Source organism: Ascaphus truei, chromosome 6 (genome assembly GCF_040206685.1).
Source record: "Ascaphus truei isolate aAscTru1 chromosome 6, aAscTru1.hap1, whole genome shotgun sequence".
Taxonomy (NCBI): Eukaryota; Metazoa; Chordata; class Amphibia; order Anura; family Ascaphidae; genus Ascaphus; species Ascaphus truei.
In genome coordinates this window covers 84,354,977-84,379,978 of record NC_134488.1, presented here as the reverse complement: position 1 = coordinate 84,379,978, position 25,002 = coordinate 84,354,977, and the positions used below count along the sequence as shown (strand labels likewise).

At 40.3% G+C, this 25,002-nt stretch overlaps 1 protein-coding gene across 2 annotated transcripts in view; it reads left to right on the top strand.

Annotated features, from left to right (window-relative positions):
* Nucleotides 1-25,002, top strand: part of GPR153 (G protein-coupled receptor 153) — a 66,928-nt gene that overhangs the window by 21,658 nt on the left and 20,268 nt on the right. For both annotated transcript variants that reach the window (XM_075604969.1, XM_075604968.1), the window contains exons 2-3: nt 7,817-8,327; nt 10,983-11,412. In XM_075604969.1, coding sequence (XP_075461084.1) covers nt 7,951-8,327; nt 10,983-11,412 — 807 coding nt within the window. In that variant the 5' untranslated portion in view covers nt 7,817-7,950. The remainder of the gene's footprint in view (nt 1-7,816; nt 8,328-10,982; nt 11,413-25,002) is intronic.

The window sequence follows — 25,002 nt, the reverse complement described above, 5'->3', positions numbered from 1 at the left end:
CTATAATTAGTTTTTTAATACGTCGTTATTTTGCTTAATAGGTTTCTATTCTTTGTTCTGTTTTAGGTCACTGAAGTGTCTTTTGTTAATAAAGTTTTCATATTCAATATCCCTGCTCGGGTGCGCTGACGTCATGCGCTTTTGCGTACTCTGATCATCCTCCAATAGTTAGGGGAGTAGAATGATGGTGGCGGCGCGTCCGCGGGATTACTTCTGTGAGTATGTCGTTCTTACCTCGATAAAGCGCTGACGCACGAAATGCATAGGTGTGGGCTTGTTTTCTCGTGCACATTTTCATAATCCAATACATTTTTCTACCGTTATTGATGGGAACGCTTTTCTCTGATTAATTTTTTAGTCCACCATTAGTTAGTGTTCTGCCTTTCTTCTTCTATTTTTAATGAATTTGGAACCCATGTCAGAGACAATCTGTGTCGGTAAGCCATGCAAGCAGAATAACTCCCTGATACAAATATCTGTCAGCTCTTGAGCAAAGGGAAGTTTTTCAGAGGAACGAAATGTGCCTTCTTGGAGAAGCAGTCAACCATAACCAGAATTACCGTCATGACCCGGGAGACGGGAAGCTCTACAATGAAATTCATTGACAAGTGTGACCATGGACAGGATGGGAAGGGTATAAAGTAACCTGCATGGCACCTTGGTACGTGCGCATACTGTGCAGGCCGAGACAAAGTCCTTGATGTCATTCCTGATCTCCGGCTACCAGAAGGTCCGCTCGAGAAACTCCGCAGTTTTCTTAATACCCGGGTGGCCCACAAATCTCGATTGATGACCCCATTAGAGGACTTGAAGATGAAGAGGGGAGGGAACGAAGAGCCGACAAGGAGGAACAGAGACCAGCGGGGAGCTTTACGAATGTGGTCCATGACAGTGGGAGTGATTGCAGTGACAATCCTGGAAGGAGGATAATGAGAACCGTGTCAGTCTCCAGTGAGTCTTCAGCAGAAAACTGGCAGGAAAGGGCATCAGCTTTAGCATTCTTGGATCCCAGTCTAAAAATAAGAATATAGTTGAAGCAAGTGAAGAAGAGAGCCCATCTTGCTTGGCGGGTGTTCAGCCTATGGCTGCCCAAGGTACTCCAGGTTGCGGTGATCCGTCAGTATGGTTACAGGCACCGAAGTACCCTCGAGGAAATGTCTCCATTCCTCCAGTGCCATCTGCACCGCCAAGAGCTCCCGATTCCCGAACTGGACTTTTGAATAAATCCACAAGCCAGAGTCTCTTCAATATAGGCCTTCATGGCTGCCATCTCTGGTTCGGACAAAGGTTAAGTCCGCCCTGAGGAGCAACTGTGCCAGGGAGCAGATCCATGGGACAGTCGAAAGGACGATGAGGGGGTAGTTCCTCTGCCTGCTTTTTACTAAAGACATCCTGAAAAGCCTGGTAGGCGGGATGAAGATTCGTCAGTGCCTCTGGTTTGGAGCAATGAACGTTCCCCAAGGAGTGTGGGATAACCAGACACTTGGACCTACAGGAGGAGGCCCTTGCTGTTACTTGACCCGATGACCAGTCGATCTGGGGGTTATGGGCGTAGCCATGGGAGTCCCAAAATAATGTCCGTGCTGAATCACATCCATTTGTATGGGCTCGTGATGAAGTCCTCTGATGGTAGCTGTGAGGCGAAGAGTCTCCTGAAGGATAATCCAAGGCCCTAGCGGTCTGCCATCCAGAGTCACGATAGTCATAGGAGAAGATTTCATTTTGGGAGGAATACCGACACGATGACCAAAGGACATCTAAGGAGATGCAGTGTACGATCAGTCCCTCTAGGTCCCTGAGATGTCTCTGCAGGTAAGTTCATCCTTGATCCTTTTGGAGAGGTCTTGCAGAAAAGCTGCTTTCAAGGCTCCCTTATTCCAGTCAGTCTGGAATGTCTGTATTTCGACTGCGTAGCAGCTTACTTGGTGACTCCATTGTTGAATTCCCATAAGGGTGGCTTTGGCAGTGATTGCCCGATCTGGAGTGTCGAAGACCCTTCAGAAAGCCTGATGAAAGCTGCAGAGTCGTAAATGAGGGGAGAACCCCTCTTATACAAAGGTGACGCCCATGCCAGAGCCTCACCAACCAGGAGAGATATGATAAACGCCACCCGAGAGTGATGGGAACTGAAGGAGGATGGTTGTAAATCAAAGTGGATCTTCACCTTTCTTCTGGAGGAAGATATCTCTTAATGACTATTATAATTACCTTTGTATTCTTGTACCTGCTTATTAAATAGGGGTGAGCTTAAACTAAGAGAATAGGCCACATACCTCCCAAAAATGTACAATTAGAGATACACAATCTTAGCAAGCTCAAAACCCAGACCCACAGTGTATATGTATGTGAATATATATATATTGGTCAACTAGAGGGCTTCTGGGAAAGTGACATTAAATGTACAGCAGTAAACAAAGAAACCACAATGCACGTCCAATATGACAAATGATTTGATTCATTTCTATCTGTATATAAATGTATAATACTGTGGAACTTGATTTTTGAGTTTTGTTAAGATTGCGCAAAACGTGAAATTTACACATGGCCAATGATGTTAATATAAGACCCCATTATAATATTTAAACAACTGTTTTTATTTCTGTTGTGCAAGATTCTAAAACTGTCCACTTTCTGAAATAGCGATGGCGCAGCACTGTCTTTATGACATCGCTATTTTCTTCTAAACACTAAATCAAACGCAATGTGTAGGAGTATCGCCACTTGGTAAACATGGCCCACTTGTTTGAATGGACCATAAGGTAGGAAACACTGAAATGCCAAGATTCCCTAAGCTCCGATTGGCGTTATCACATGGCTATCCTGCTTTAACTGCTACTGACTTGAATGGCGGTTAACGCAGGATCCCTGTGTGCTTGGTAAATTTTCCCCAAAGTGTCTTACGGTGTAGCCCTTCTTAGTAAATATGGCCATAAATATTAACAAATACATACATAATAAATATTAACAAATTAAATAAAAATAACAGAATATGTAAATTGACTTAAATTATATAATAAAGTACCATTTTAATATGTATATAGTAAAAATAAGTATTCCAGCATAACCAATATTTTTCAATTATGTTACTTTTCAAAGTAGACAATTTATTAAGTATTGCCCACTTAGAAAAGGAAGTAATTATTTAATTCAGGGATTGAATTTATGAGATTTTCCATTTACGATCTTGCATGATAAGGGAAATAAGCCATCAAATTTCATATTTTATAAGGGAACAGATATTTTTAGCCAATTCACAAACTTGTAGCCATAAATCAGGGGATTTTAGGACAAGTCTATAAAGTATGATTTAAATCGGCCCCATCCTGCCCACATTTCCAGCCATTATCTTTAGGAGATAAATGCATATGCTAAGAGTTTTAAGATTTTATTTTGAATTATTAAACTTTTAGCATCCTTTGAAAGTTTTATAGGTACAATTCCAACATCTGTTCCATTCTTCTTAAGTATTAATGTTTAACATTTTCTCTCCATTTTTAAAAAATATAAAAGGTGGCTTAAGCAATTTTTCTACACCTTTTATAGTACTTTCGACTCTACCTTGGCACTCATGTGGTGGTGTTTTTAGGTTGATAAATCTTTTTCTTTTCTTAAATGTACATGTATGCAATTTCTAAACTTCAGACGTTTCCAGCAATATGATTTTGGTGTGTCGGGTATATATGTTACGATATGGCAATTTTTGTTCTTTATATATATATATATTTGTGTTGTCATCAGATAATATCTACCGATCATTATCTATTATCTACATAGAGAACATTTTCATGTGATCTGGCTTAATAATAAATGGTTCTAAAACTCAGGTTCTGCTATTAAATGAGAAGTGTATAACTTTAGTGTATTGGAAATGATAAATCTGTCAGAATTTAGTGAAGGTATTTTACTAGCTTGGTATTAGAATATCTATCGACTCAAACTAGCTGATGTGAAAATTTGCACTAAAGGTGATAGTGTATATACAATAGATAGTTGCGATTTTCAAAAAGATTGATCCTTTTGTTGAGAGAGTATTTATATCTTATTTATCTTTCAAGCCAATGCGCTCATAACATAATGTGGAGAATACCAGAATAATCTGAAATGTAATGGTGGAAAGAATGCAAGATATAAATCCCCACAAGCAACATATACATACCTTTAAGTCCAATTGAACTCAGTTCTTGAGATGCAGCTCTCCTTATTGGATAGAACCCAAATGTCCAAACAGCACTAAAGATAAAAAGAAAAGAGCGCAAAACTCTTAGTGAAGTATCTCTTTTACTAGACACCAGCAATAAGATTAAAAACACTCACAGGAGGGCGCATGCGCGGCACGATCTAAAATGGCAGCTTGAGACTCGTTCCTTGGGCTTTAAATTAAGCTTATATCTGCAATCTGGAACCTATCAACCTAAAATACATACCAGACAAAGCGCATCACTACCATGGCTCCGAAAACAGACAAAACAAAGAAGAATAAACAGAGAAAACTGAGGGTATAGATTAAGAAACAAGAGCTGGCAGCCCTTCAGCAGGCAGTAGAGGCCCTCTGATTCTCTCCACCAACAGGGGAGCGGTGATGAAAGAAATGTAATAAAGAAAATTCACATAGTTCAATATTGTAGAAAACAATAATAAAAAAAATTAAGGGGGCAGGATTTTAAAGCAGCATCCAAACATCCTAAATAATATACTTTGGATACCCACACTGCCAATTTATTAAAACAGCCAATTCTGCTGACTATCTCACACTTCCTCAGACTTTGGGACAGCCTTAAGTTCAAATACAAGCTCACTAGTGCAAACTCGCTGATGAACCACATTTTCGAGAATCAAGACTTCCCACCAGGCTTATCCAAACAAGTTTTTGCAAACTGGCATAAAGCAAATATTAGCAGACTAATTCATATTAGCCATGACCTCAAGGTGGTCCACTTTGAAAGTTTGGTTTGAGACAGAGATATCCCAACGAGAGTTTTTCCGATATCTCCAGAATAGAGCTTTCTATGCAGAGGAGATTCCCACAAATCCTACTACGCTGTTTGAAAAACTTTGTCTATGGGCGTATTCTCACCAGAAGCTTATTATTTTTATATTATTTTGTGAGAAAGTGGGAGATAGATCTGGGAGATTAACTGGAGGTGGAAGTTTGGAAGGAAATATTTGACTCAGTCGTTAAAAGCTCAACGGTTAGGGAGAACGCCTACAAGGTTATGATACAGTGGTATAACACCCCCGAAAATATTTCTAAATATGTGCCAGGCTACTCCCCATTATGCCCCAAAGAGTGTGGTGGGGTGGCCTCCTTCCTACACATGTGGTGGACCTGTCCACGGATATATAAACTATGGAGGCAGGTGAAAACCTGGCTCCAACAGATTTTGAATCCAGATATCCCCATGGACCCATGGTTATTTCTGTTGAACAGGCCACTCCAGGGACATACTAGGGCCGAAAACAAGCTAATCACATATATTGTAATGGTAGCTAGATGTTCAATAGCGGGTCTATGGAAACAAAATAAAATACAATGTATTTACATTGTCAGGAATAAAGTATTGTTTATATGTCTGATGGAGAAATTAACCAGTTTACTGAACGACACATGCCATACGTTCCAGAAAATCTGGCTGCCCTGGATCTCCCATGCAGGTAGTCCTCACGTGGACGCGGGCTCTTTGTTTTTTCATGAGGGGGTCGAGAGCCCACTGATTTAACCTGTTACTGCCTGCAGCTAACAGGATTTACATAACAAGGCTAACAGTGGGTAAACACAGGCAGAAAAGACATACCCTGTTACATACTTATTACCCAAGGGTATACACTGATAAGTGTGCTTTTCTAACAATGTTTTAAAGACTGACCATTTATCTTCTACATTTTTCCCTGCAAAAACATCATCCCAATGTATTACTTGTAGATTAATCCTCAGTTTACTGAAATCTGTTTTTGATAATTTTTTTCAAATGAGACCATGTTATAATTACTGTTACCCAAATGTTCCAGGACTTGAATATTTGCTATTACTTCTACATTGTTTGATATTACCAAATCCAGTATTGCCCCTCTCCTGGTTGGTTCCTCAATAATTTGGGTCATATAATTGTCTTTAAACACCCCCCAAAAACCTGTTTCCTTTTGTTGCAATGCTAATCTCATTGCCCAGTATATGTCTGGATAATTAAAATCACCCATTATGCAAACATGACCTAGTTTTGATGCCTTCTCCATTTGCAAAAGTATTTTAGCTTCCTCAATCTCACAGATATTTGGTGGTTTATAGCATATCCCTACAAACGACACGTACAGTCTCATAGCATGTAAAAAAAAAAAAAAAAGAGAGAGATATCATAGCATATAATTAAGGAAGTCTGCGAGAGTATGAGATTTCCTCCAGAGGAATTCAGAGGAGTGAGTGCAGGAGCGGAGCATGCATGTGTGGCAGTTTAGATAGTGTCTGGGGTTAGAACGGCAAGAACAGCCGAGAGACAGAGAGGCATGTATATCAAGAGAGTAGGACAGGGCAGAGTTGTAGTTATAGTTCATGACTGGGTTATCAAAATCTGGAGCAGAGAGATGAGAGAGAGGAGTGCAAAGTGGAATCAACAACTGGTCTCTGCAGAACCGAGGGGTAGATGGAGGTGAAGAAGTGAGAGACAGAAAATGAGATGATGGTCGGAGAGAGGAAAGGGTGAAATCGAGAAGTCAGAGAAATAGTTGTTGTTGTTGTGAAAACCAGGTCTTGGTAGTGGCCATCTTTGTGGGTGTTGGCTGCAGTCCATTGGTGAAGGCCAAAAGAAGAAGTTAAAGAGAGAAAGTGGGAAACCCAAGGGAGAGAGGGGTACTCAATATGGCAGTTGAAGTCGCCAAGGAAAATAACAGGGGAGTCTGAGGAGAGAAAGAAAGAGAGCCAGAATTCAGTATGAGAGAAAGACAGAAGGATGAGAAGTAGAGGTATGAAGGCGATAGATGACCACCACGTGGAGGGGGAGAGGAGAAAAAAGCTGGACAGTGTGAGCCTCGATGAAAGGAGAGAGAGGGAGGAATAAGAAGGGTTCGGTAACGGCAGCTTGAGAGAGGAGCCCCATGCTCCACACCTGCCATCAGGGCGAGGAGTGTGGGTGAAAGAAAGGCCACCATAAGAGAAGGCAGCTTCCAGAGCAGAGTCCAGACTGAGTGAGCCAAGTCTCGGTTATTGTAAAGAGGAGCAGAGAGTGAGAGAAAAATAAGTCATAAGAGACACTGGCAGCTTGCCAAGGTACAGAAGTGCAACTGAGACTTGGCATGTTTAATTGTGTATGTGTATATATTAATTGTGTGTGTGTATATAGACGCATTTGAAAGTATTATGTGCATTTATGGAGTATTATGACATTCTCTATTGTTTTTATTTCAATTGAAAACGTAATACTGATCTTTTGGCAGTCTCCATTGTGGCTTATTTTGGCTTCCAGAAGGAAACATATTCCAAACTTAACATATTAACTATTTGAACAGGTATAAATGTACCTATTTCAGAGGTACTATACTGGTGCTATAATAGTGCTCTCTGACACATAAAGCTGTCCAAAACACAGACAACATCGATAGATTTTATATAGTGACAAATTATGAATTTGAAGAGTTTACCTTTTTCTTCTGTTTAGGCCATTTGGGTATAGTTCTAACCAGAATGTTGGCAATACCTGACAGTGCCTACTTTTTGGGTTCAACTTTTATTCAAATTATACAGTGATGTCAAGATTGTTTAGGTGCAGACATATGACTCCTTATAGCTTTTATATTTGATGTGTTTTCTTGTTTGTTTTTTTTACAGATCACAGAGGCATCTTGGACTAAGCACCATGGATATATATTTATTTTCCCAAATGTGTTAGGCTGACCTTTGCCAGAAGATGCATTTACATTTTCTGTTTGTCTTCACATTTGATCCAAAACTCTCTTTTTTTGATGGTGCCTTCACTCTCCACCATGAATGATGAGCAGAGACTGCACAACAACGCTGTAGCCTGGCTGATTTGTTCGGGTATCTCACTTCTAGCTAACACATGGGGAATATTAAGTGTAAGTGCCAAGCAAAAGAAATGGAAGCCTCTGGATTTCCTAATCTGCACTCTGGCTGGAACGCATATTCTTAATGTGGCAATACCCATCACCATGTATTCTGTGGTCCAACTCAGAAGGCAACACTCAGACTATGAATGGAATGAAGGACTCTGCAAAGTTTTTGTGTCTACATTTTATACCCTAAGTCTTGTAACCTGCTTCTCTGTAACCTCTTTGTCATATCATCGCATGTGGATGGTTCGTTGGCCAGTAAATTATAGGTACGTTTTTGCTACTTTCTATTTCTGTTTCTTCTGAGGGCAGGTTTTTAGTAAAAAAAAGATAAGTAAGTGTGCTGTGTAAAACGTACCCTTTCCCCTAGTGAAATACCTTCTGATTTTTTTGTTCAGGAAAGTGTTTTTTTTTTTAAAATGCAGTTTGTTTCTCCACAAGAAACAGCCCAAACAAACCTTGTTGAACTTGTAAAATTAGTTTTTGTATCTTTTAATTTCAGTGATAAACGATGTACACAAGGGACATAAACAATTCCAATATAAGAAATGCTTTAGGTTTTTTTTCTATAACCTTCAACAATTTACACCGAGCTTTTGGGAACTGGAAGGGATCATTTGTTCACTGGAAGTGCAACCCGGCTTCCGATTTGCTGGGCAGGCCTTTTCCACTGCCTGAAGACCCTTTCCCCCCCAAACAAAATTACGGCCGGCACACCCACATAACACTTTGGGGCCTGAAACACTGAACTGCCCCTTCCACTCAACAAATTTGGTGCCCCGGGGCCAAGGTCAAAATATAAATCCTAGGACCTGACTTAATACATGAGGCCAGCGTAATATTTTTATATGGCCCAGGGGCTTTAAAAACTTTAAATATGTTTAATATTGATGTATTTTGTATACTGCATTACATGTGTGCAATCCATTCCCTCAACTTTGGGAATTGGATGGAAATTAGACTTCCTGTGAAAATGGAAAAAAGTAGAAGATCGATGCGCCAACCACTCCAAAAGACTGGGACTCACCAGAAAATTTTAAAATCGGGAAATCTTTATTAAACTACATAAAAAAGGAGATACTCAGGACAAACAAAAATAGGAAATCCTCCTCCCACACGTTTCGGTTATAGACTGCCCTTTCTCAAGGAGAAAGGCATTCATTGTGAGTACAAGCGCTACACCACACGGATCCAATTACACTGTGCATTATGAAGCAGTATATTTAAACGCACTACAGACTTGCTAGCAGTTTATCTCTCCAACTCTCCGTCCCCTTTGATTTGCTCCAGTTATTCTCCATCAACTATTAATACTAGGCTATATCAGCCATTGGTGTGTTTGCCTTTGAGCTATACAGACGGCTTTTTTCTGTTTTCCTGTGAAAATGGCAACAATCCCAAAACACACCAAGCAATATTAGCTTAAAAATCATCCAAAAAAGGCGCCATGTGCCTGAAATTGGTATATTACACATAAGCAATGCTAAAATGTAAAAAAGTAAAAAAAAAATTTTTTTACTGAAAAATAAAAAACTACAACATACAGTATGCTTCCCTGGATGCAAATTTCTTGCTAAATTAGGGAACGTGTTTGAGAAGCAAAGTACATTTGCACATCTTTATCCAGCAATTTGCAAGCATTCCATTATTCTAGAGAACAACATATAGGTTACACACTTTTCTGAATCATTCCCACGATAATGAAATTCATAAGCAACATCCAGTTACCAGTTCATTATAATATGGCTTTGTTACTCTCATAGAAGTTCATGTTATAGCCACATTAGGCCTTCTATTTTATGATCAGTGCTGCCGTTTTAGATTTCGTTATAGATAAACAGAGCATTTAATTTAATTCCCTTTTGTTGTCGATTTACATTTTGTGCAGAGATTCTAGTTATAAACTTTCTCAAGTTTTCTGCAAGTATTTTTCTGTACATTCTTATATTCCGATCCTACACTATTACAGTGCTTTATAAAAGCCAGGTATCCTCGTTATTTTGTAAGTTCCTCTAAAAATAAAAAAAATTAAATCTCTGACGATTGACCACTAAGGGTGATTTGTGTTGTGCAAACTGAACCTAATTACAAAAATAAATGCAGTTGGTTTAGAAATTGTCATAATGTCTTCGAGACAACATCCACATACTGTATACAGACATTTACCTGTCTGAGCTGAATATGCCAGATTTCGTGTGTTAAAGATGAACCCTTATAAAATTTCCATCCCTTCTGTTAATGTGGAAAATATTTAGAGTACAGGTCTACAGGCATAATTTATGACTGCAGACAGCAAAAATGTACAATTTCTTTATTGATTGTTCCAGGGTACACTGCAGAGACATTGTGCCATTAATGTTTTGCATGTTGCAACAAATAGCAGATTAATGGATGTTGCAGTCAGACTGTAAATTGTTATCACAATAAAATCCAATTCAAAGTAGACTTCTATGTTTATTTATGAGCTCTGGTGACATAGAAAGCTGATATTGCTTCCTTCACCTTCAGAATGGAATTATGAAGCAATGACACATGTTTCTCCTGGAAAGTATTGGGACAGCTAGTAAAGTGCATGCACGTATACTTTTCATTAAATAATGAGTTTTTTATTACAATATAAAAGTTCTAAAAGAAGTCGGTTGAAACGAAGAGAAACTTGCAAACTGTTAAAATGGAAAAGATTTTCAAGAAATTCATAATTTTTCTGTAAATCAACTTTAAGTTTTGGCAGTTAAAAATATTCAGTCCAGTTTCATTTATTAGCCAATCATTTGCTATTGTTTTTGTTACAATTATATGCCATTGATATTCACTTGCTTACACTTAACATTTTCCCGTATCTTTATATAGCAGTATTTTTTCATATATAGATATATCATTTAAACATCCTGTGCACAATTTAAGACGAAGTTTCTTCTCCATAGGTTAAGCAACACCAAGAAACAAGCGGTGCACTCCGTCATGGGAATATGGATGGTATCTTTTATCCTTTCAACACTACCAGCTGTTGGATGGCACGACACCACTGAAAGATTTTACACTCGGGACTGCCGTTTCATCGTTACAGAAATTGGCCTGGGGTTTGGAGTGTGTTTCCTACTTTTGATCAGCGGCAGTGTAGTAATGGGGGTTGTTTGCATTGGCATTTCCCTATTTCAGACCTTTTCTATCCAAACTAGACAAAACATTGATAAAAATAAATTCAATGTGCCTACTATTGTGGTTGAGGATGCACACGGGAAAAGAAGATCATCCATCGACGGATCTGAGCCTGTAAAAACGTCACTTCAAATTACCTACCTGATATCTGGGATTGTATTTATATATGATTTCCTAATGGGCTTTCCTATTCTGGTAAGTAATCTCAGTCTTCAAAATATTTATAATGCTGATGAATGTAAAGCTAAATGTACATATCTTTAGTGAAGAAAGACCTGGTTATGAAGTGACTTGCTACTTTAAAACTAGCAACTATTTTTTTTTTTTTTTTTGCCCCATAGATTTTACGGGGTCACCCTGAAAAATTTTGCAGCATATAAAACAGTGCTATGCAGCATATGTTACACTGTGCACAGGTCTTCTAGTAAAATCATATATGCAGATGTATTTATTGTATTAATGCACACCATCTTTAGTAGTCCAAGAAAACTAAGGCTGAGGACTCGCGGTTGCCTTGCTTGCCAGCGGCGCGTGCAATTCACTGCATCGCGATCTGCAGCTGATTTTTTTCGGTGCGGGGGGGCGTGACCAAACCAGGTCGGGGGGGGCGATTACACACACAGGCACACACACTAGCAAACTCCCCCTGCTGCAGAGCGTTGCACACCCACACTATCAAACTCCCCCTGCTGCAGAGCGTTGCACACCCACACTATCAAACTCCCCCTGCTGCAGAGCGTTGCACACCCACACTATCAAACTCCCCCTGCTGCAGAGCGTTGCACACCCACACTATCAAACTCCCCCTGCTGCAGAGTTACACACACAATACATGCATACCAAGCCGCCTCCCTCCCATAGCTCCCCTCCTCCCATCCTCATTGGCTGCCTCACGTACCACGTGACGCGTTAGCGCTTCTATCACCAGGAGCTTGCAGCTCCGGCAGGCTGATGCGTCACAGCACGCAGTCAGCCCTGTCGGAAGGAGGCAGCGGGGACCAGCACACTTGAGGTAAGGGGCTGGTGGCCCGCGCGCACGGGCACGCGCCACCGACTATAGAAAATGTAACAGAAATCCTTGCATGAAAGATTGCAGTATTGTATACACTTGTGGCATTTCACTGATTACATTGATACTTTAAATTCATAGTAATCTTAATGACAATTCATTATCTGAAGCACATTCATTTATAATTATTAGTGTGTGTTAGGATTATTCTTACGACCAATGAGCCCATAACAAAATATTGTCACCGTGTATCCTAGTGAGTCACATCTGTAACACTTAATAGTGTAGTTGTATGGCTGGGAGATTTTTTTTTTCTCCTAAAAGAAGGTTGAGGGGAGGTAGAACCTGACAGGTCACTGGTCTTAGATCTCAACATTAAGATAAATATGGATTTATGTTGTATATTTTATATTCAGATTTAAGTTCTATTGAAGTCACATTGACATAGAGGTCCTCTGATTTTGTCCTTTTGCAATTCATGCATGTTGAAATAAGCTACAGAGTTCAAGCTGCACTTCAAGCTGTCATTAAAAAAAATTCAATATGTGCTTCAATACAATCTACACACTGACAAGTGATTAGCTAAGTTGCTGATTGATCCGTTCTGCTGTAATCGATCGCTGAAATTCATCTGGGGGTTCACTAAAGGCATCTTGGGTAATCTTCTGCTGCACTGCCAAAGTTCTGTGACCAGGCAGGCACTAGATTCTTCAATTGGGTCACTGCTAGAGAGGGCAGGGCACAAAAAGGTGAAGCTGTTTCAGAAGGGGACTTTGTAAATGGTTGCTATAGGAACAAAAATGTCTGTTACATTAGAATACATTAAAAATGTCTTTAAAATTGTTTATTTTTTTTAAATTCTAAATGTATTTTCTCCATAGTAAAGAACTGATTTATTAAAAAACACACACATGTAGGATATTGCTTGAACTGCAGCTTTAAAATCAACATTAAGTTCACTTGGATTTCATAGACACTGGTTATCTGAGCTTCCGACCAGTGGGAAAGAGTAATGTATTTCAAGCACAGTGAAGTCATGCATTCTTACCAACTTGAGAGGACCCAATTTGAAATTAAATTAGAGGTACTTTTAATAATCTTGAGTTTTGAAAGTTTGTGCTTTGAAGTAAAAATATAAGGCCGCGTCCATGGATAGTGCTTGCGGGCGGAGGCGCGCTGAGGCACGCTTCCGCTCGGCATTGAGCCCCTACAGCCGCAATGAGAGCGGCTTTAGTAGGGGCTCGCCTATGCTTCCGCAAGCGCGCGGAAGCGTAGGTCTTAGGAAAATTTTACATTTTCCCGCTTGCCGGAGCGCAGGGCCAGTCACGTGAGCAGTTCGCCCAATCTCCGTGACGTCACTGGCCCGCCCGCCGACACGCCCCCGACACGCCCACGGACGGCGCGCTGTCTAAGGCCAAGGGAAGCACCCGCTTTCCCTCAGCCTCAGCGCGCCTCCGCCCGCCAGCAAAAACCATGGCCGAGGCCTAAACAGGTTAAAGCGTAGTGATATGCATTTTTCCACTGTGATTTCCAGTGTTAGTCAATACAATACAGAATAAAAACATAATTTTAAAAAGGTATCAGTTGGAACAGTATTTACAAAATGATGAATGCTTACAAAAATGATCGCCAGAACACTCAAATAAATACAATATACACGTTACTTGAATCAAAGTGTACTTTTTGTATTACTATATATTTTCCTGACTGGTGAGAATGGTCAGACTAGTTTGACCAAATGGTCCATATATCTGATGGCAACTTCTGTGTTTCCTTTTGAAGAAGATTTCTTACGTTTCATAGGCATCTGCATTAATTATAATCTTACTATTAATAACTGAAGGAATTTGTGTCGGAACCGTTACCTAGATTTCCCTGGTTGGTGACTAGAGATATGTGCCAAATGGATCTACATCTTTATAACTAACTAGCTGTACCCGGCATAATATACGCCGATCTAGGAGATCTGAAAGGTTATGAAACATTACTCTTTGTTTTCACCCCTCCCTGTAACGCCTTGCTGTCTCTTGTCCCCTTCCCCACCTTACTCTCTCCTCCATCATGCCCTGCTCCTCTTTGCACTCTCTCCTCCCCTCTTTGCACCACCCCTCTCTCTCTCCTCCCCTCTTTGCACTTACTGTGTCTGCTCCTCTCAGTGCTCACTGCATACCCTCCTCTCCTAATCATGTCTCCTCCTCTCCTTGCTGTTTCTCTGTTTCCTCCTACTACTCACCACTGCTCTCTGCTGTCTCTCTCTATCTCCTCTCCCTTCCTTGTTGTCTCCCCTCAGCCCTCCATCATGCCCTGCTCCTCTTTGCACTCTCTCCTCCCCTCTCTTTGCACTCCATGCCTTACTGTCTGCTCCTCTCTGTGCATACTGTACTCCATCCTCTCCTTGCTTTCTCCACTGCCATTAAAATCCCCTCCCCTAGTATTTCCTAGGTAAGTAAGAGGCCGCTGAGACTGTCACAGTGGGGGATATTTGCATGTATATCTTTATATAGCGCTGACAGTGTACTTAGCGTTTTACAAAGAAAATACAGTACAGGAAATTATAATAATACAATAAGCGCAGCAAAGTCAGACAATAGGAAATGAAATCCCTGCCCCAGAGACCTTACCATCTGAGTGGTATGTTGGGTGACGAAGTGCAGTAAATGGCAGTGCTTAGCGACTTTGGGTGTGGGACAGTTGCAATGAGTGCTGGCTATTGGGATGCTTCTTTTGCGAGTTGAGTTTTAAGGTTGGTTGGTATTATCGGGGAAAGAGGTGGCAGGGAGGCTTGGGCGAGAGCAGGTGTGTATATGGCTGGATCCAGGATTAGGAGATATATCCCCAGCAGCAAGGAGGAGTAGGAGAGAGGAGGTGAGAAGAGGATTTCTGGGGGTGCTTTTACTTGAGGGGTGTACAAGTTGTTGAGAAAGAGGTGTGTAAATAGTTTCTGGGCACATGCATAGGTAGAGGGAAGGAGAGAGGAAGAGATGTGGATAGAAAGAAAGTGAGTATGGAAACATCAAACAGCAAAAGCAACCGGGAGTGCATATTGTGATACAGGGAGAGAAAGGTAGGAGGAGGGAGGACCCAGGTATTGGAAGAGATGAGGAGTAGGAGGTGAAAGAGCAGACGTATAAATCAGGCCTGGGAGGGCGGTGTATTACTGAAGGTTATACAGCAGCTTAGAAAGTGAGTCTTTAGATGTGAAAAAAATGTCAGAGCATTTAGAAAGCCAAGTCCTCACAGTTGCAAGGTTGATGATATAGATATATAGATATAGATATATAGATTACATAAATTAGGACATTAACACCTGTCACTCTCCCTCTGCACCCCAATGCCATTCAAATCCATGGGGAGTATTTCCTAGGTGAGGGAGAGGCCGCTAAGTCTAACACAGAGGGGAGGGATGTGCCTGTTGACGGGCTGCATCTGGGTGAGTGACAGGCCGGTCAGCCTATTTCCGAGGGATGTGCAGATATCCTTAGACAAATATATATAGATGATTTGGGTAAAAACTGATTTATAATTTATGATTTTGTTTTAGTTGACATAAACTATAAATTAAAAAAAAGACAACAGCAAATTCATTATTCAAATAAACATATTTAACCTGAAAGATCTGTGTTTGTCAGTAGACGTTACAACATAATTGTGATGTTTATGGAAACCTTTGGAAGATGTTGATTTAAATAGCATTTGAGTTGCTGCTACATATACATATAAGTAACTGTTTATCTACTGGTAAAAATCAAAACTTACCCCTATGTTTCAAATTAAGTGGATTACAACGTTAACCAATGTAGTTTTCATGTCAGACAAAATCTATGAATTTTATGACCTAACTTTTATGAATATATTGGACAACTGGAAATGAGAGAAAGTAACTTTATTGCACAAACGTCTGCTATGACTGCCCTGTACAGTGTGAATTGTGCCGAAGATTGCCAATTTATGTTTTGTAATTGTGATCATCATTACTTATATTTATTTTAATAATTTTTCGAATTTTTTTTTACTATGCAGACTAGTTTTTTTTTTTTAAAGTTCTTTGCCAGCATTTATAATGTATATGCAGAAGGACTATAGAAATATTAATATGCAATATATCACAAAACCTGAATGAACGAGGTGCAGTTCTTTTATTCTTCATCTATACCTGGACAAGAAGCATCTGCTATAACAGATCACCGAACCGGCTCCATATGCTCCAATGCAGATGCATTCATGTATGGTGGATGTTCCTCTTCTAGTACCAGATTCTGTATAGCCTCATGGCTGGATACCAATCATGCAACTTTATTCTTCTGAGCAGGCAGAACATATAGAGCAGGACAACCCCATAAACCATGGGGAATGAATAACTGTGGCACAGTCAGAAAAGGGATTTATAACTCAGAGGGGAGAAAAATAAATCATCAAAATGTATTCGTAGCATAAAAACGTCAAAAATAGAAACACGTTAAGTCCATGTAAAAAAGACCCCAACCAGTTTCGATGTACTTATAAAAATACAAAAAACACAGCGCACAACGCTCATAGTGCATTAAATGATATCTTTAGTAACCAAAATAAGGAGGTAAGTATTGTGCGTACATTTAAATAAAATAAACAAGCATTTCAGGGTTATTGTTACCCAAACACCAACGGACGCCCGTGATAGTCTCGTGGCTCTCTCCTTCTCACTCCAATCGCCTCGGTGTAGGGTCTGGATAATCTCCACTCCAATCGCTGGTATTTCAGCCTCTCGCCTTGGGGTAAGGCTAGTACAGTCTCACGTAGGTGAACAGCAGTCCAGAATGACCTCCGCTTGTGTGCGCAATGCCCGTCACTGCACAGGTCTCGTTTGCAACGGAGCAGCGGAGCACACGCTGTTTGGCGTCCTGGTCGAGTGCTTCCGGGTCTGTGACGTCATAAAACCGCGAGAGTTCGTCGCAAGTCTACAGAACACCGGACCGGTTCTCTGGGAGTGCTGGGATATAGAGGGTTCGCAAAGTTCTTAGTCCAACGCGTTTCGAAACCACATGGGTCTCTTCATCAGGGAATAAAGACTAATCAATCTATTGGCATTTAAATACCCCTCGTGCGTCACTGATTGGTCCCGTTGCAAACGAGACCTGTGCAGTGACGGGCATTGCGCACACAAGCGGAGGTCATTCTGGACTGCTGTTCACCTACGTGAGACTGTACTAGCCTTACCCCAAGGCGAGAGGCTGAAATACCAGCGATTGGAGTGGAGATTATCCAGACCCTACACCGAGGCTGTTGGAGTGAGAAGGAGAGAGCCACGAGACTATCACGGGCGTCCGTTGGTGTTTGGGTAACAATAACCCTGAAATGCTTGTTTATTTTATTTAAATGTACGCACAATACTTACCTCCTTATTTTGGTTACTAAAGATATCATTTAATGCACTATGAGCGTTGTGCGCTGTGTTTTTTGTATTTTTGTGTGCTTATAGGGGGGACCAGAGCCATCCCTGGTGTCACAGCTGCAGACGCTCCATATACTTCAATATATACACAAGGTCACCTATTCCATTGTATTACACTTATCACGTCACTTATCTATTGTAGTTGTGCACTTTTATTTTGTTCACCTTTTTCACTACTCGATGTACTTATGCCTTCATCATGGGGCCCTTGTATGACCCATTCACTTTTATAGGGTGTTCAATCTTTAATATAATGATTGTACTTGCTCAGAGAAATACACTCCAATCACATTCTTTATTAACCCGTTCTGGTCCTAAAGCCCTTAACTCCTGGATCAATGGATGTCTTTGTAACAAATAATAACGGTGCATGATTTGTATCCAGCCATGGGACTATATGGGAGTACCAGCGGAGGAACACCTGCGAAAGATTGATGAATCTGCAGTGGAGCATATGGAGCCGGCCTGGTGATCTGTTATGGCCGGTACTATCTAAGATGCTTCTAGTCGACGTATCGATTAAGAATAAAAAGAAATCCGCACTTATTTTGCCTGACTGTCATCCAGGAGGGTTTATGATGGATGCTTACTGTTGTGGTGAAAACACCATAAGAAATATATAAATATGTCAAGGGCTCCTCGGTCTAAAGACATTTGTAAGAAATATTAATATGACCAGACGGGCTTAAAGTCTAGTGATGTGTTTATTTATGGTATTGATGCTTTAGTAGCAAAGAACTTGGTGTTCCTTTATGGAAGATGAAAGTACATTTGCTTTTTGGAAGCAAATAAAAGGATTATTTAACATGACATTGATCGCTAACATAGGTTGGTCAATTCATTGAAGATGTTATATGACAACCAGTTTTATGAAGCACTGTCTATTACATGGGCCACCAAAGGTAATTTTTACCGCTGAGCTTATTGTTGGAAGCAGATGAGCTTTGGTCAAATGTTTTAGGACTACACTAAAGGATATGATTATTATAATTATCTGTGTTTCTAGGAAAAATGTTTGGATGGTTATAGCCGGTATTTGTCACATGTGAACGTAGCAATTTCATCCTAGGCTTTGCCTGTCCTGCTGCATGTAGGAGGCTGATTCATTAATCACTGCCGACCTGTCTTTAAATATCAAATACTTCACATGCTCCTTTTCTAGATTGAAAAATCGGAATCATTCAACCATCCCTCCTCCTTCTCCTACACTCTCTTCTCATTAGTATGGGCCTTCATATGCTTAGCCCTACAACCATGATAGGTGGTTAAAGCCAAAGTTTCTAATTTAATAAACTATCGCTGGTGTCGACGGCGTCGGGTGACGTCATTGGTCGCGTCACCGTCGCCAGCACTATAAGCGCGGCCTGATGCCCTCACTGTGATTCCCGTAAATAGGTTTGTGTGTGTATAGTTAAGCATACTGTATTAAGAAGTGTCCTGTCACTGTTTGTTGTTTTCAGTTAGGCAACAGGCGCTTTAAGTAAGTGCCTAGTAAGGATCCAAGATTGTTCTCTTTATTGAAAAGGAGGAAGCATACTTTGATAGGAGTTCTCTGCATAGTAACTCCGGAGTATGTTTGGACGGCCAAACTGTAAGGTTCCTGGTATAATCCTAATTAAATAGCTATGGAAAAAGTATGCAGTACATAGTAGTGGGTTACTAATTCTGCAGCCTTAACTTTATTCCAATATGGGGCATTACTAACTCTATGCAAGAGACTGCCAATGTACCCCTTACTATGGGTAACAAGTACCTCCCCAGCATAAGAGTGAGAGCTATCAGGGGGTGAAGTTCATATTATTATGTTCTGCCACAAGTTTCTGCCAAGTGAGATGTATGTCAATACCTGTGGAGCCATGTAGACGGATGCCAAATAAAGCACCTATTATGTTTTACAAAAGTTCCTGGCGCCCATTCTTTTTCTATCTGTTTATTCACACCCAGCCTGCACCTACCAAGCACCCTGAACAGGTATGAGAGACTAAGCACTGCCACTGTATATAGTCAGTCAGATGTGAAATCCTTTGGAGCCGGGTAAGGAGGGTTACATTTTCTATTAGTGAATCAAATGAGTGGTGTTTTCTTGATGAGAAACAATATTCCCCAAACATTACTAATAATGTTACTAATTGAATATTTCATGTATTTATTATTTCATTTGCTTTACTCTATTAGCTAATATTTGTGCATCTATGTGGATACTGACTGCATGTCATGCAAATATCTCTAGCGATCACATGTTGCACAAATATCTTTCATTTAAAAAAAGATAGAAATTGAATTTTCTTTTTAAACAATATTGTTCTAGACTTGTTGAACAAAGTTATCAGTTAAAAAGAATACATTGTCTGAATATAATTAAATTGTCCGTAAAGGCATTTGATACCTATAATAATAATAATAGTAATAATATTAATATAATCATTATATTAGCAAGGACTTTTCAATTGTTTCAATGTTAAAAAAAAGATTGTTTCTTCCACTTTCCAACTTTTTTCTCTCTGGAGATCTACATTTGACAGTTTTTTTTCACTTCACAGTACACGTCATACTGTATCACTCCCCATTCTCTTGATGTTTGTTTTAAGTGTCAGGAGTCCTGTTCATTGTTATGTTCTCTGATGCGTTGTATTGTCCTGCTATCAAGCTCCTAACACACTTCTCTCCATGATGTGTCGGGCTGCTCTCAATCGTCGCTCCATCTTTTTTGTTGTTGCCCAGGTGTCTGCTCTGTTTATCATGGTGAGAAGTTCACATTGGTTGAATACTCTTCTCTTCAAGCCTAGCGGTAGGTGATTTTTCATAACTACTGAATGCTAATTTTGACGACTATTTTCCATCACACTTGGTTTTGCTCTGTCATCTTTTTTTTTTTCCTACAAGGGAATGAGAACCATTTTCTTCCCTGAGCATTTACCGAGATTTTCATTCGTATTCTTAAACTGACATATTCTCATCTTCTCTCTATCCATTGTCTGTCTCATTTGTTTTTTATGTCCATATAAAAGGAATTCTTGTTTCATTTTCAACACAGTGGATATACAACATTAGTTCACTTTATGAAGACTCCACAATGATTCCTGCAACTCTAGTTTTTTTTCCAGCCTATTTACTATTTTACTGAACATTCTATTAGAAAGCCTCAATGCCATTTCATTGGGACCAGAAATGTCTTGATTCTTTTAGTATTCTCTTGTGTTTACATATTGTAAATAGGCAATTGTGTCATGCATACAGTTTTAGGAACTATGGTCTTGCACATTATTCTTTGTAAGGAAATATAAGCATCTCGTTGCCCAGTGACGTGTTTGCGGGACAAATGCAAGATTGCAACGTTGATGTACACAGGGTGTTGGCAGATATATATATATAATATATACATATATATATATATATATATATATATATATATATATATATATATATACACATGCAGGGGTGTTCCTCACAGCAGTGGTGCAGCCACAGCAACGCAGTAAGAACGAGACAGCACTCAGAGGTAATTTTCAAAAAACATGTATTAGAGTAGGTGGCACAAATGCCAATGTTTCGGTCCTCACAGGGGGACCTTTCTCAAGGCAGTGCAAACGAAGTCATGTGATGAATAATTGAATTTCCATCTATTTGGCTTTCTGCCTCCTTGGTGCCAGGACTTTGTGCTAGAAACTAGCATTGTAGATCTGTGATCATTGTATCTGTGATATGTTCATCCTTTGTTATAGGAATTAAGTTGATGTCCTTTTCTTATTCATTCTAGTCATTTTTTTTGCATTTGCTGACTGTTTTTCAATCTGTCAACACAACAAAATCTGTTACCTACATTCATTTTTTTTGTTCTAAATTAAAATATTTTGTGCAGATCATTTTCACATAACATATTAATTTTCCTTTAGTTTACTCATCATATCTCCGCTCCTATCGTGTTATTTATCTTTCAACTTTCTTTCAGAATTTCTCAATACGTAACAACCATGAAACACAGGAAGCTCATTTTTGTGTCATGTGAGATCAGAAAGAGAAAAACTGGGCCATCATACCATCTTATATATTTGTATTTTGTGTCAAATGTAATGTAATAATATTGTGTACTCATGAGATATGAATTATACTTGGATATCAGTCCCAGAGTAGTGACGGGCTTTGCAGCATCACACAAGCAGTGTCATTGGAATATTTCTCAGAGATTTTTTCTTTGTTGTCTGACATTCCCACCAAGAAGATTTGGTGATTACTTTCTAGGCACTTAAAGAAAAGCCCAGCTTAACCTGGCAATATTATCTGCCATTTCTAACAGTTTGCTAAAGCACAAGGATGCTAATCTGCTGCTAAATTCTCTGATTAAATCAACTGTGTTACACAGTCTGTCGCTAATTCTATCCAGCTGGTTTATTTGGATGATTGGATCGGATCTCTTGTAATTTGTCTTGGCAGTTGGGCTCTCAATTTGCAGATTGGATATTAAAGCAATAATATTTACCAAATTAATTTTCTTTAAAGTGGCACAAATATTCCCCACTGCAATGTCATCTCTGGTACTCCCAGAATCTTTAGTAGTACGTACAATGCTAAAAAGCACAATACCACCTTGTATATAACCCATGTGCTTCATTTAACCTCACTGAGGTCAAAGCAGGCAACCATATTCTAGTGGTAGAATAGTTTTTTGATGGCTTTAACCAGTCATGGCAGCACATTAGCTAGACAGGTTTGTATTCTGCTGAACTTGGTGTTACCAATTGTCCTCTTTTTCTCTGTCAACACTTTCTCGACAGGCCAAATACTCAAACAATATATAAATTATCAGGCTCATATTGTTTGTTTTATATTCTGTACATATAACATTATTGTCTAATACTGTACCGATTCAGTGCATACCTTTTAGTCTAAATACCATCGAGGATGACCCCCAAGTTGTGCCAGAGTTATTTTAGAACTACATCCACACTCCATAAAGCATCAATTGTTTGCTTCGCCTTGTTAAAGATTCTTAAACTGCTGCACTCTTAACATTAGAAATATAATATTAACATCATAGCTCAATCTTCCAATCTCACTGTCCCCCACCCAAGTAGAATTTCTAACTATTTGAGAACAAATACAATTTCCTCTCCCAGTTTAAACTTCATAGTCTACTGTACACAGTCAATAAGGTTCCTACTGTACATGCTTGATGACCAGCCTTGTTGGTGACACATGTTGCTTAAAACTACTATAAATGGACTGAAAAGTTGGTCTCATGCTATGTAAGAAATATATTTGTACACAGCTATCAGCCTTTGGAGTGCCCGGAGATTCCCTTTGTTGCACTTGCACGGACGAATGGCTGTTTGTCCTTCTCCCATTAACCTATTTGATTTTTTTCTATTTTCTTTCATATGCTGTACGTCTCCGACCTTCTCTTTTTCAACTTAAAACTACTGGACCCCAACCATCCTGTAGAACATTCATTATATTTTAGGTGAAGTCGTTTTTCATACCACTGAGAACTGCCATGAACTGAAATTACTTTTTCAATTTATTTGTAGACTTCTGTAAAGACCTCTAACATTAAGTATTGTAGATATATTTGTTGCAGTAGGGAACTTTCTTAATTTGTATTTGTGCAGAGTTATTAGCTTTTCTTGGACACAAGAACAGTAATAACACATAGAGCTCATATTATTTATGAAGAGCTACTGCTGCCTAAAGCTTCGTCCATGGATACCGCTTGCGGGCGGAGGCGCGCTGAGGCTGAGGGAAAGTGGGTGCTTTCCCTGGCCTTAGACAGCGCGCCGTCCGGGGGCGTGTCGGCAGGCGGGCCAGTGCCGTTACGGAGCTGGTTCGCCCTCATTAGGCGAACCGCTCACATGACCGGCCCTGCGCTCCGGCAAGCGGGAAAATTTAAAATTTTCCTAAGACCTACGCTTCCGCGCGCTTCACGGAAGCGTAGGCGAGCCCCTACTGAAGCCGCTCTCATTGCGGCTGTAGGAGCTCAGTGCCGAGCGTAAGGGCGCCTCAGCCCGCATCTGCCCGCAAGCACTATCCATGGACGCGGCCTAAGGCTGCGATTATAGTGACTGCTGCAGGGCGTGCGCGACCGCGTGACATCACTCACACAGTGAGCGCGCGAAACCTGCACTGTAGGCAGGCGGCATCAGGAGGCGATGGAGGTGTGGGCGTGACGTCACATGAGCGGTTCGCCCTCATTGGCTGAACCGCTTCACGTGATACTGACATCACGCGGCCATCGCTTGTAGAAACAAATCATTTGTCTCTCCTGGATTCTGCCTCTCCATCGCGCCTCCGGGTAGTCGCGGTTGCACGCACTATGTGCACCTTCAACAAATGCAGGTATTTGTTTTGGCGGCGCGCACCATCGTGGGCACTAATCACAGCCTAATACGTATGGTTTTGATTGATAGAATTTAGTTTCTTAGTTTCTAAATGTCCTAATGCATAGTGTACATAGAATATAAAGACTTACCTATTCATCTTTATGCCAGTTCCTGCACCTGAAGTCATCAGAACAGGGAGAATGGGGGTGTTGTGTTAACATTGCTGTGTTTGAAGTGATGGATTTGTTTGCACTGTAGGGTCAGCTCCCTGTTGCCTTAAGCAAGTCACTTTATCTCCCTCAAACAAAAGTTCAATTGTAAGCTCAACAGGCCAGCAGCTCCTGCCTGATGTATTCTATGCACAGGGACGCATATTTTGCAAAACTATTTAAGAAAAAAATGGCTTTTTCAACTGAACATTCTTTCATCAGTAACAGCAGGGAAACTAGTGTTTTTATCACCAAGAACATTTTTGTAATTTCACTTTTTCTTTGTCTAGAATAATTAACATAAGACCGCTATTATACACTGCGCTGGCGTGCGCTCATCGCATCTCGGGCGCCTGTTGCCCAAGCGATGTGTGCACAGTGATTGAAGCGATTATGGAGGCTGAACTGCCCACGTGACACGGCCGTCACTTGAAAAGATGAAAACATTTAAAAACGCGCTCCGTCGTGCACGTGTGCGCACTAAGGGCGGCCTCATAGGCGTTCCGCAAGTTGTGGTTGCCGCGTGGGCAATCGCGCAGTGTACAATCGCGGCCTAAGCCATTCAATTGTAAGTTATTTCCATTGGATCTTTTTATGCAGATAACTAATTGTGAAACCTGTACAAATCTTGTACACTGTAAGAACAAGTTCAAATCACCTTTTGCTCTCACTTCCAAGCTATGTAACTGATGGTTTAATACAGGGGTCTCAAACTCAGTCCTCAAGGGTAACAAACAGGCCAACTTTTATGGATATCCCAGCTTCAGCACAGGTGGCTCAATCAGTGGCTCAGTTGAAGACTGCACCAATCGTGCTGAAGCAGCG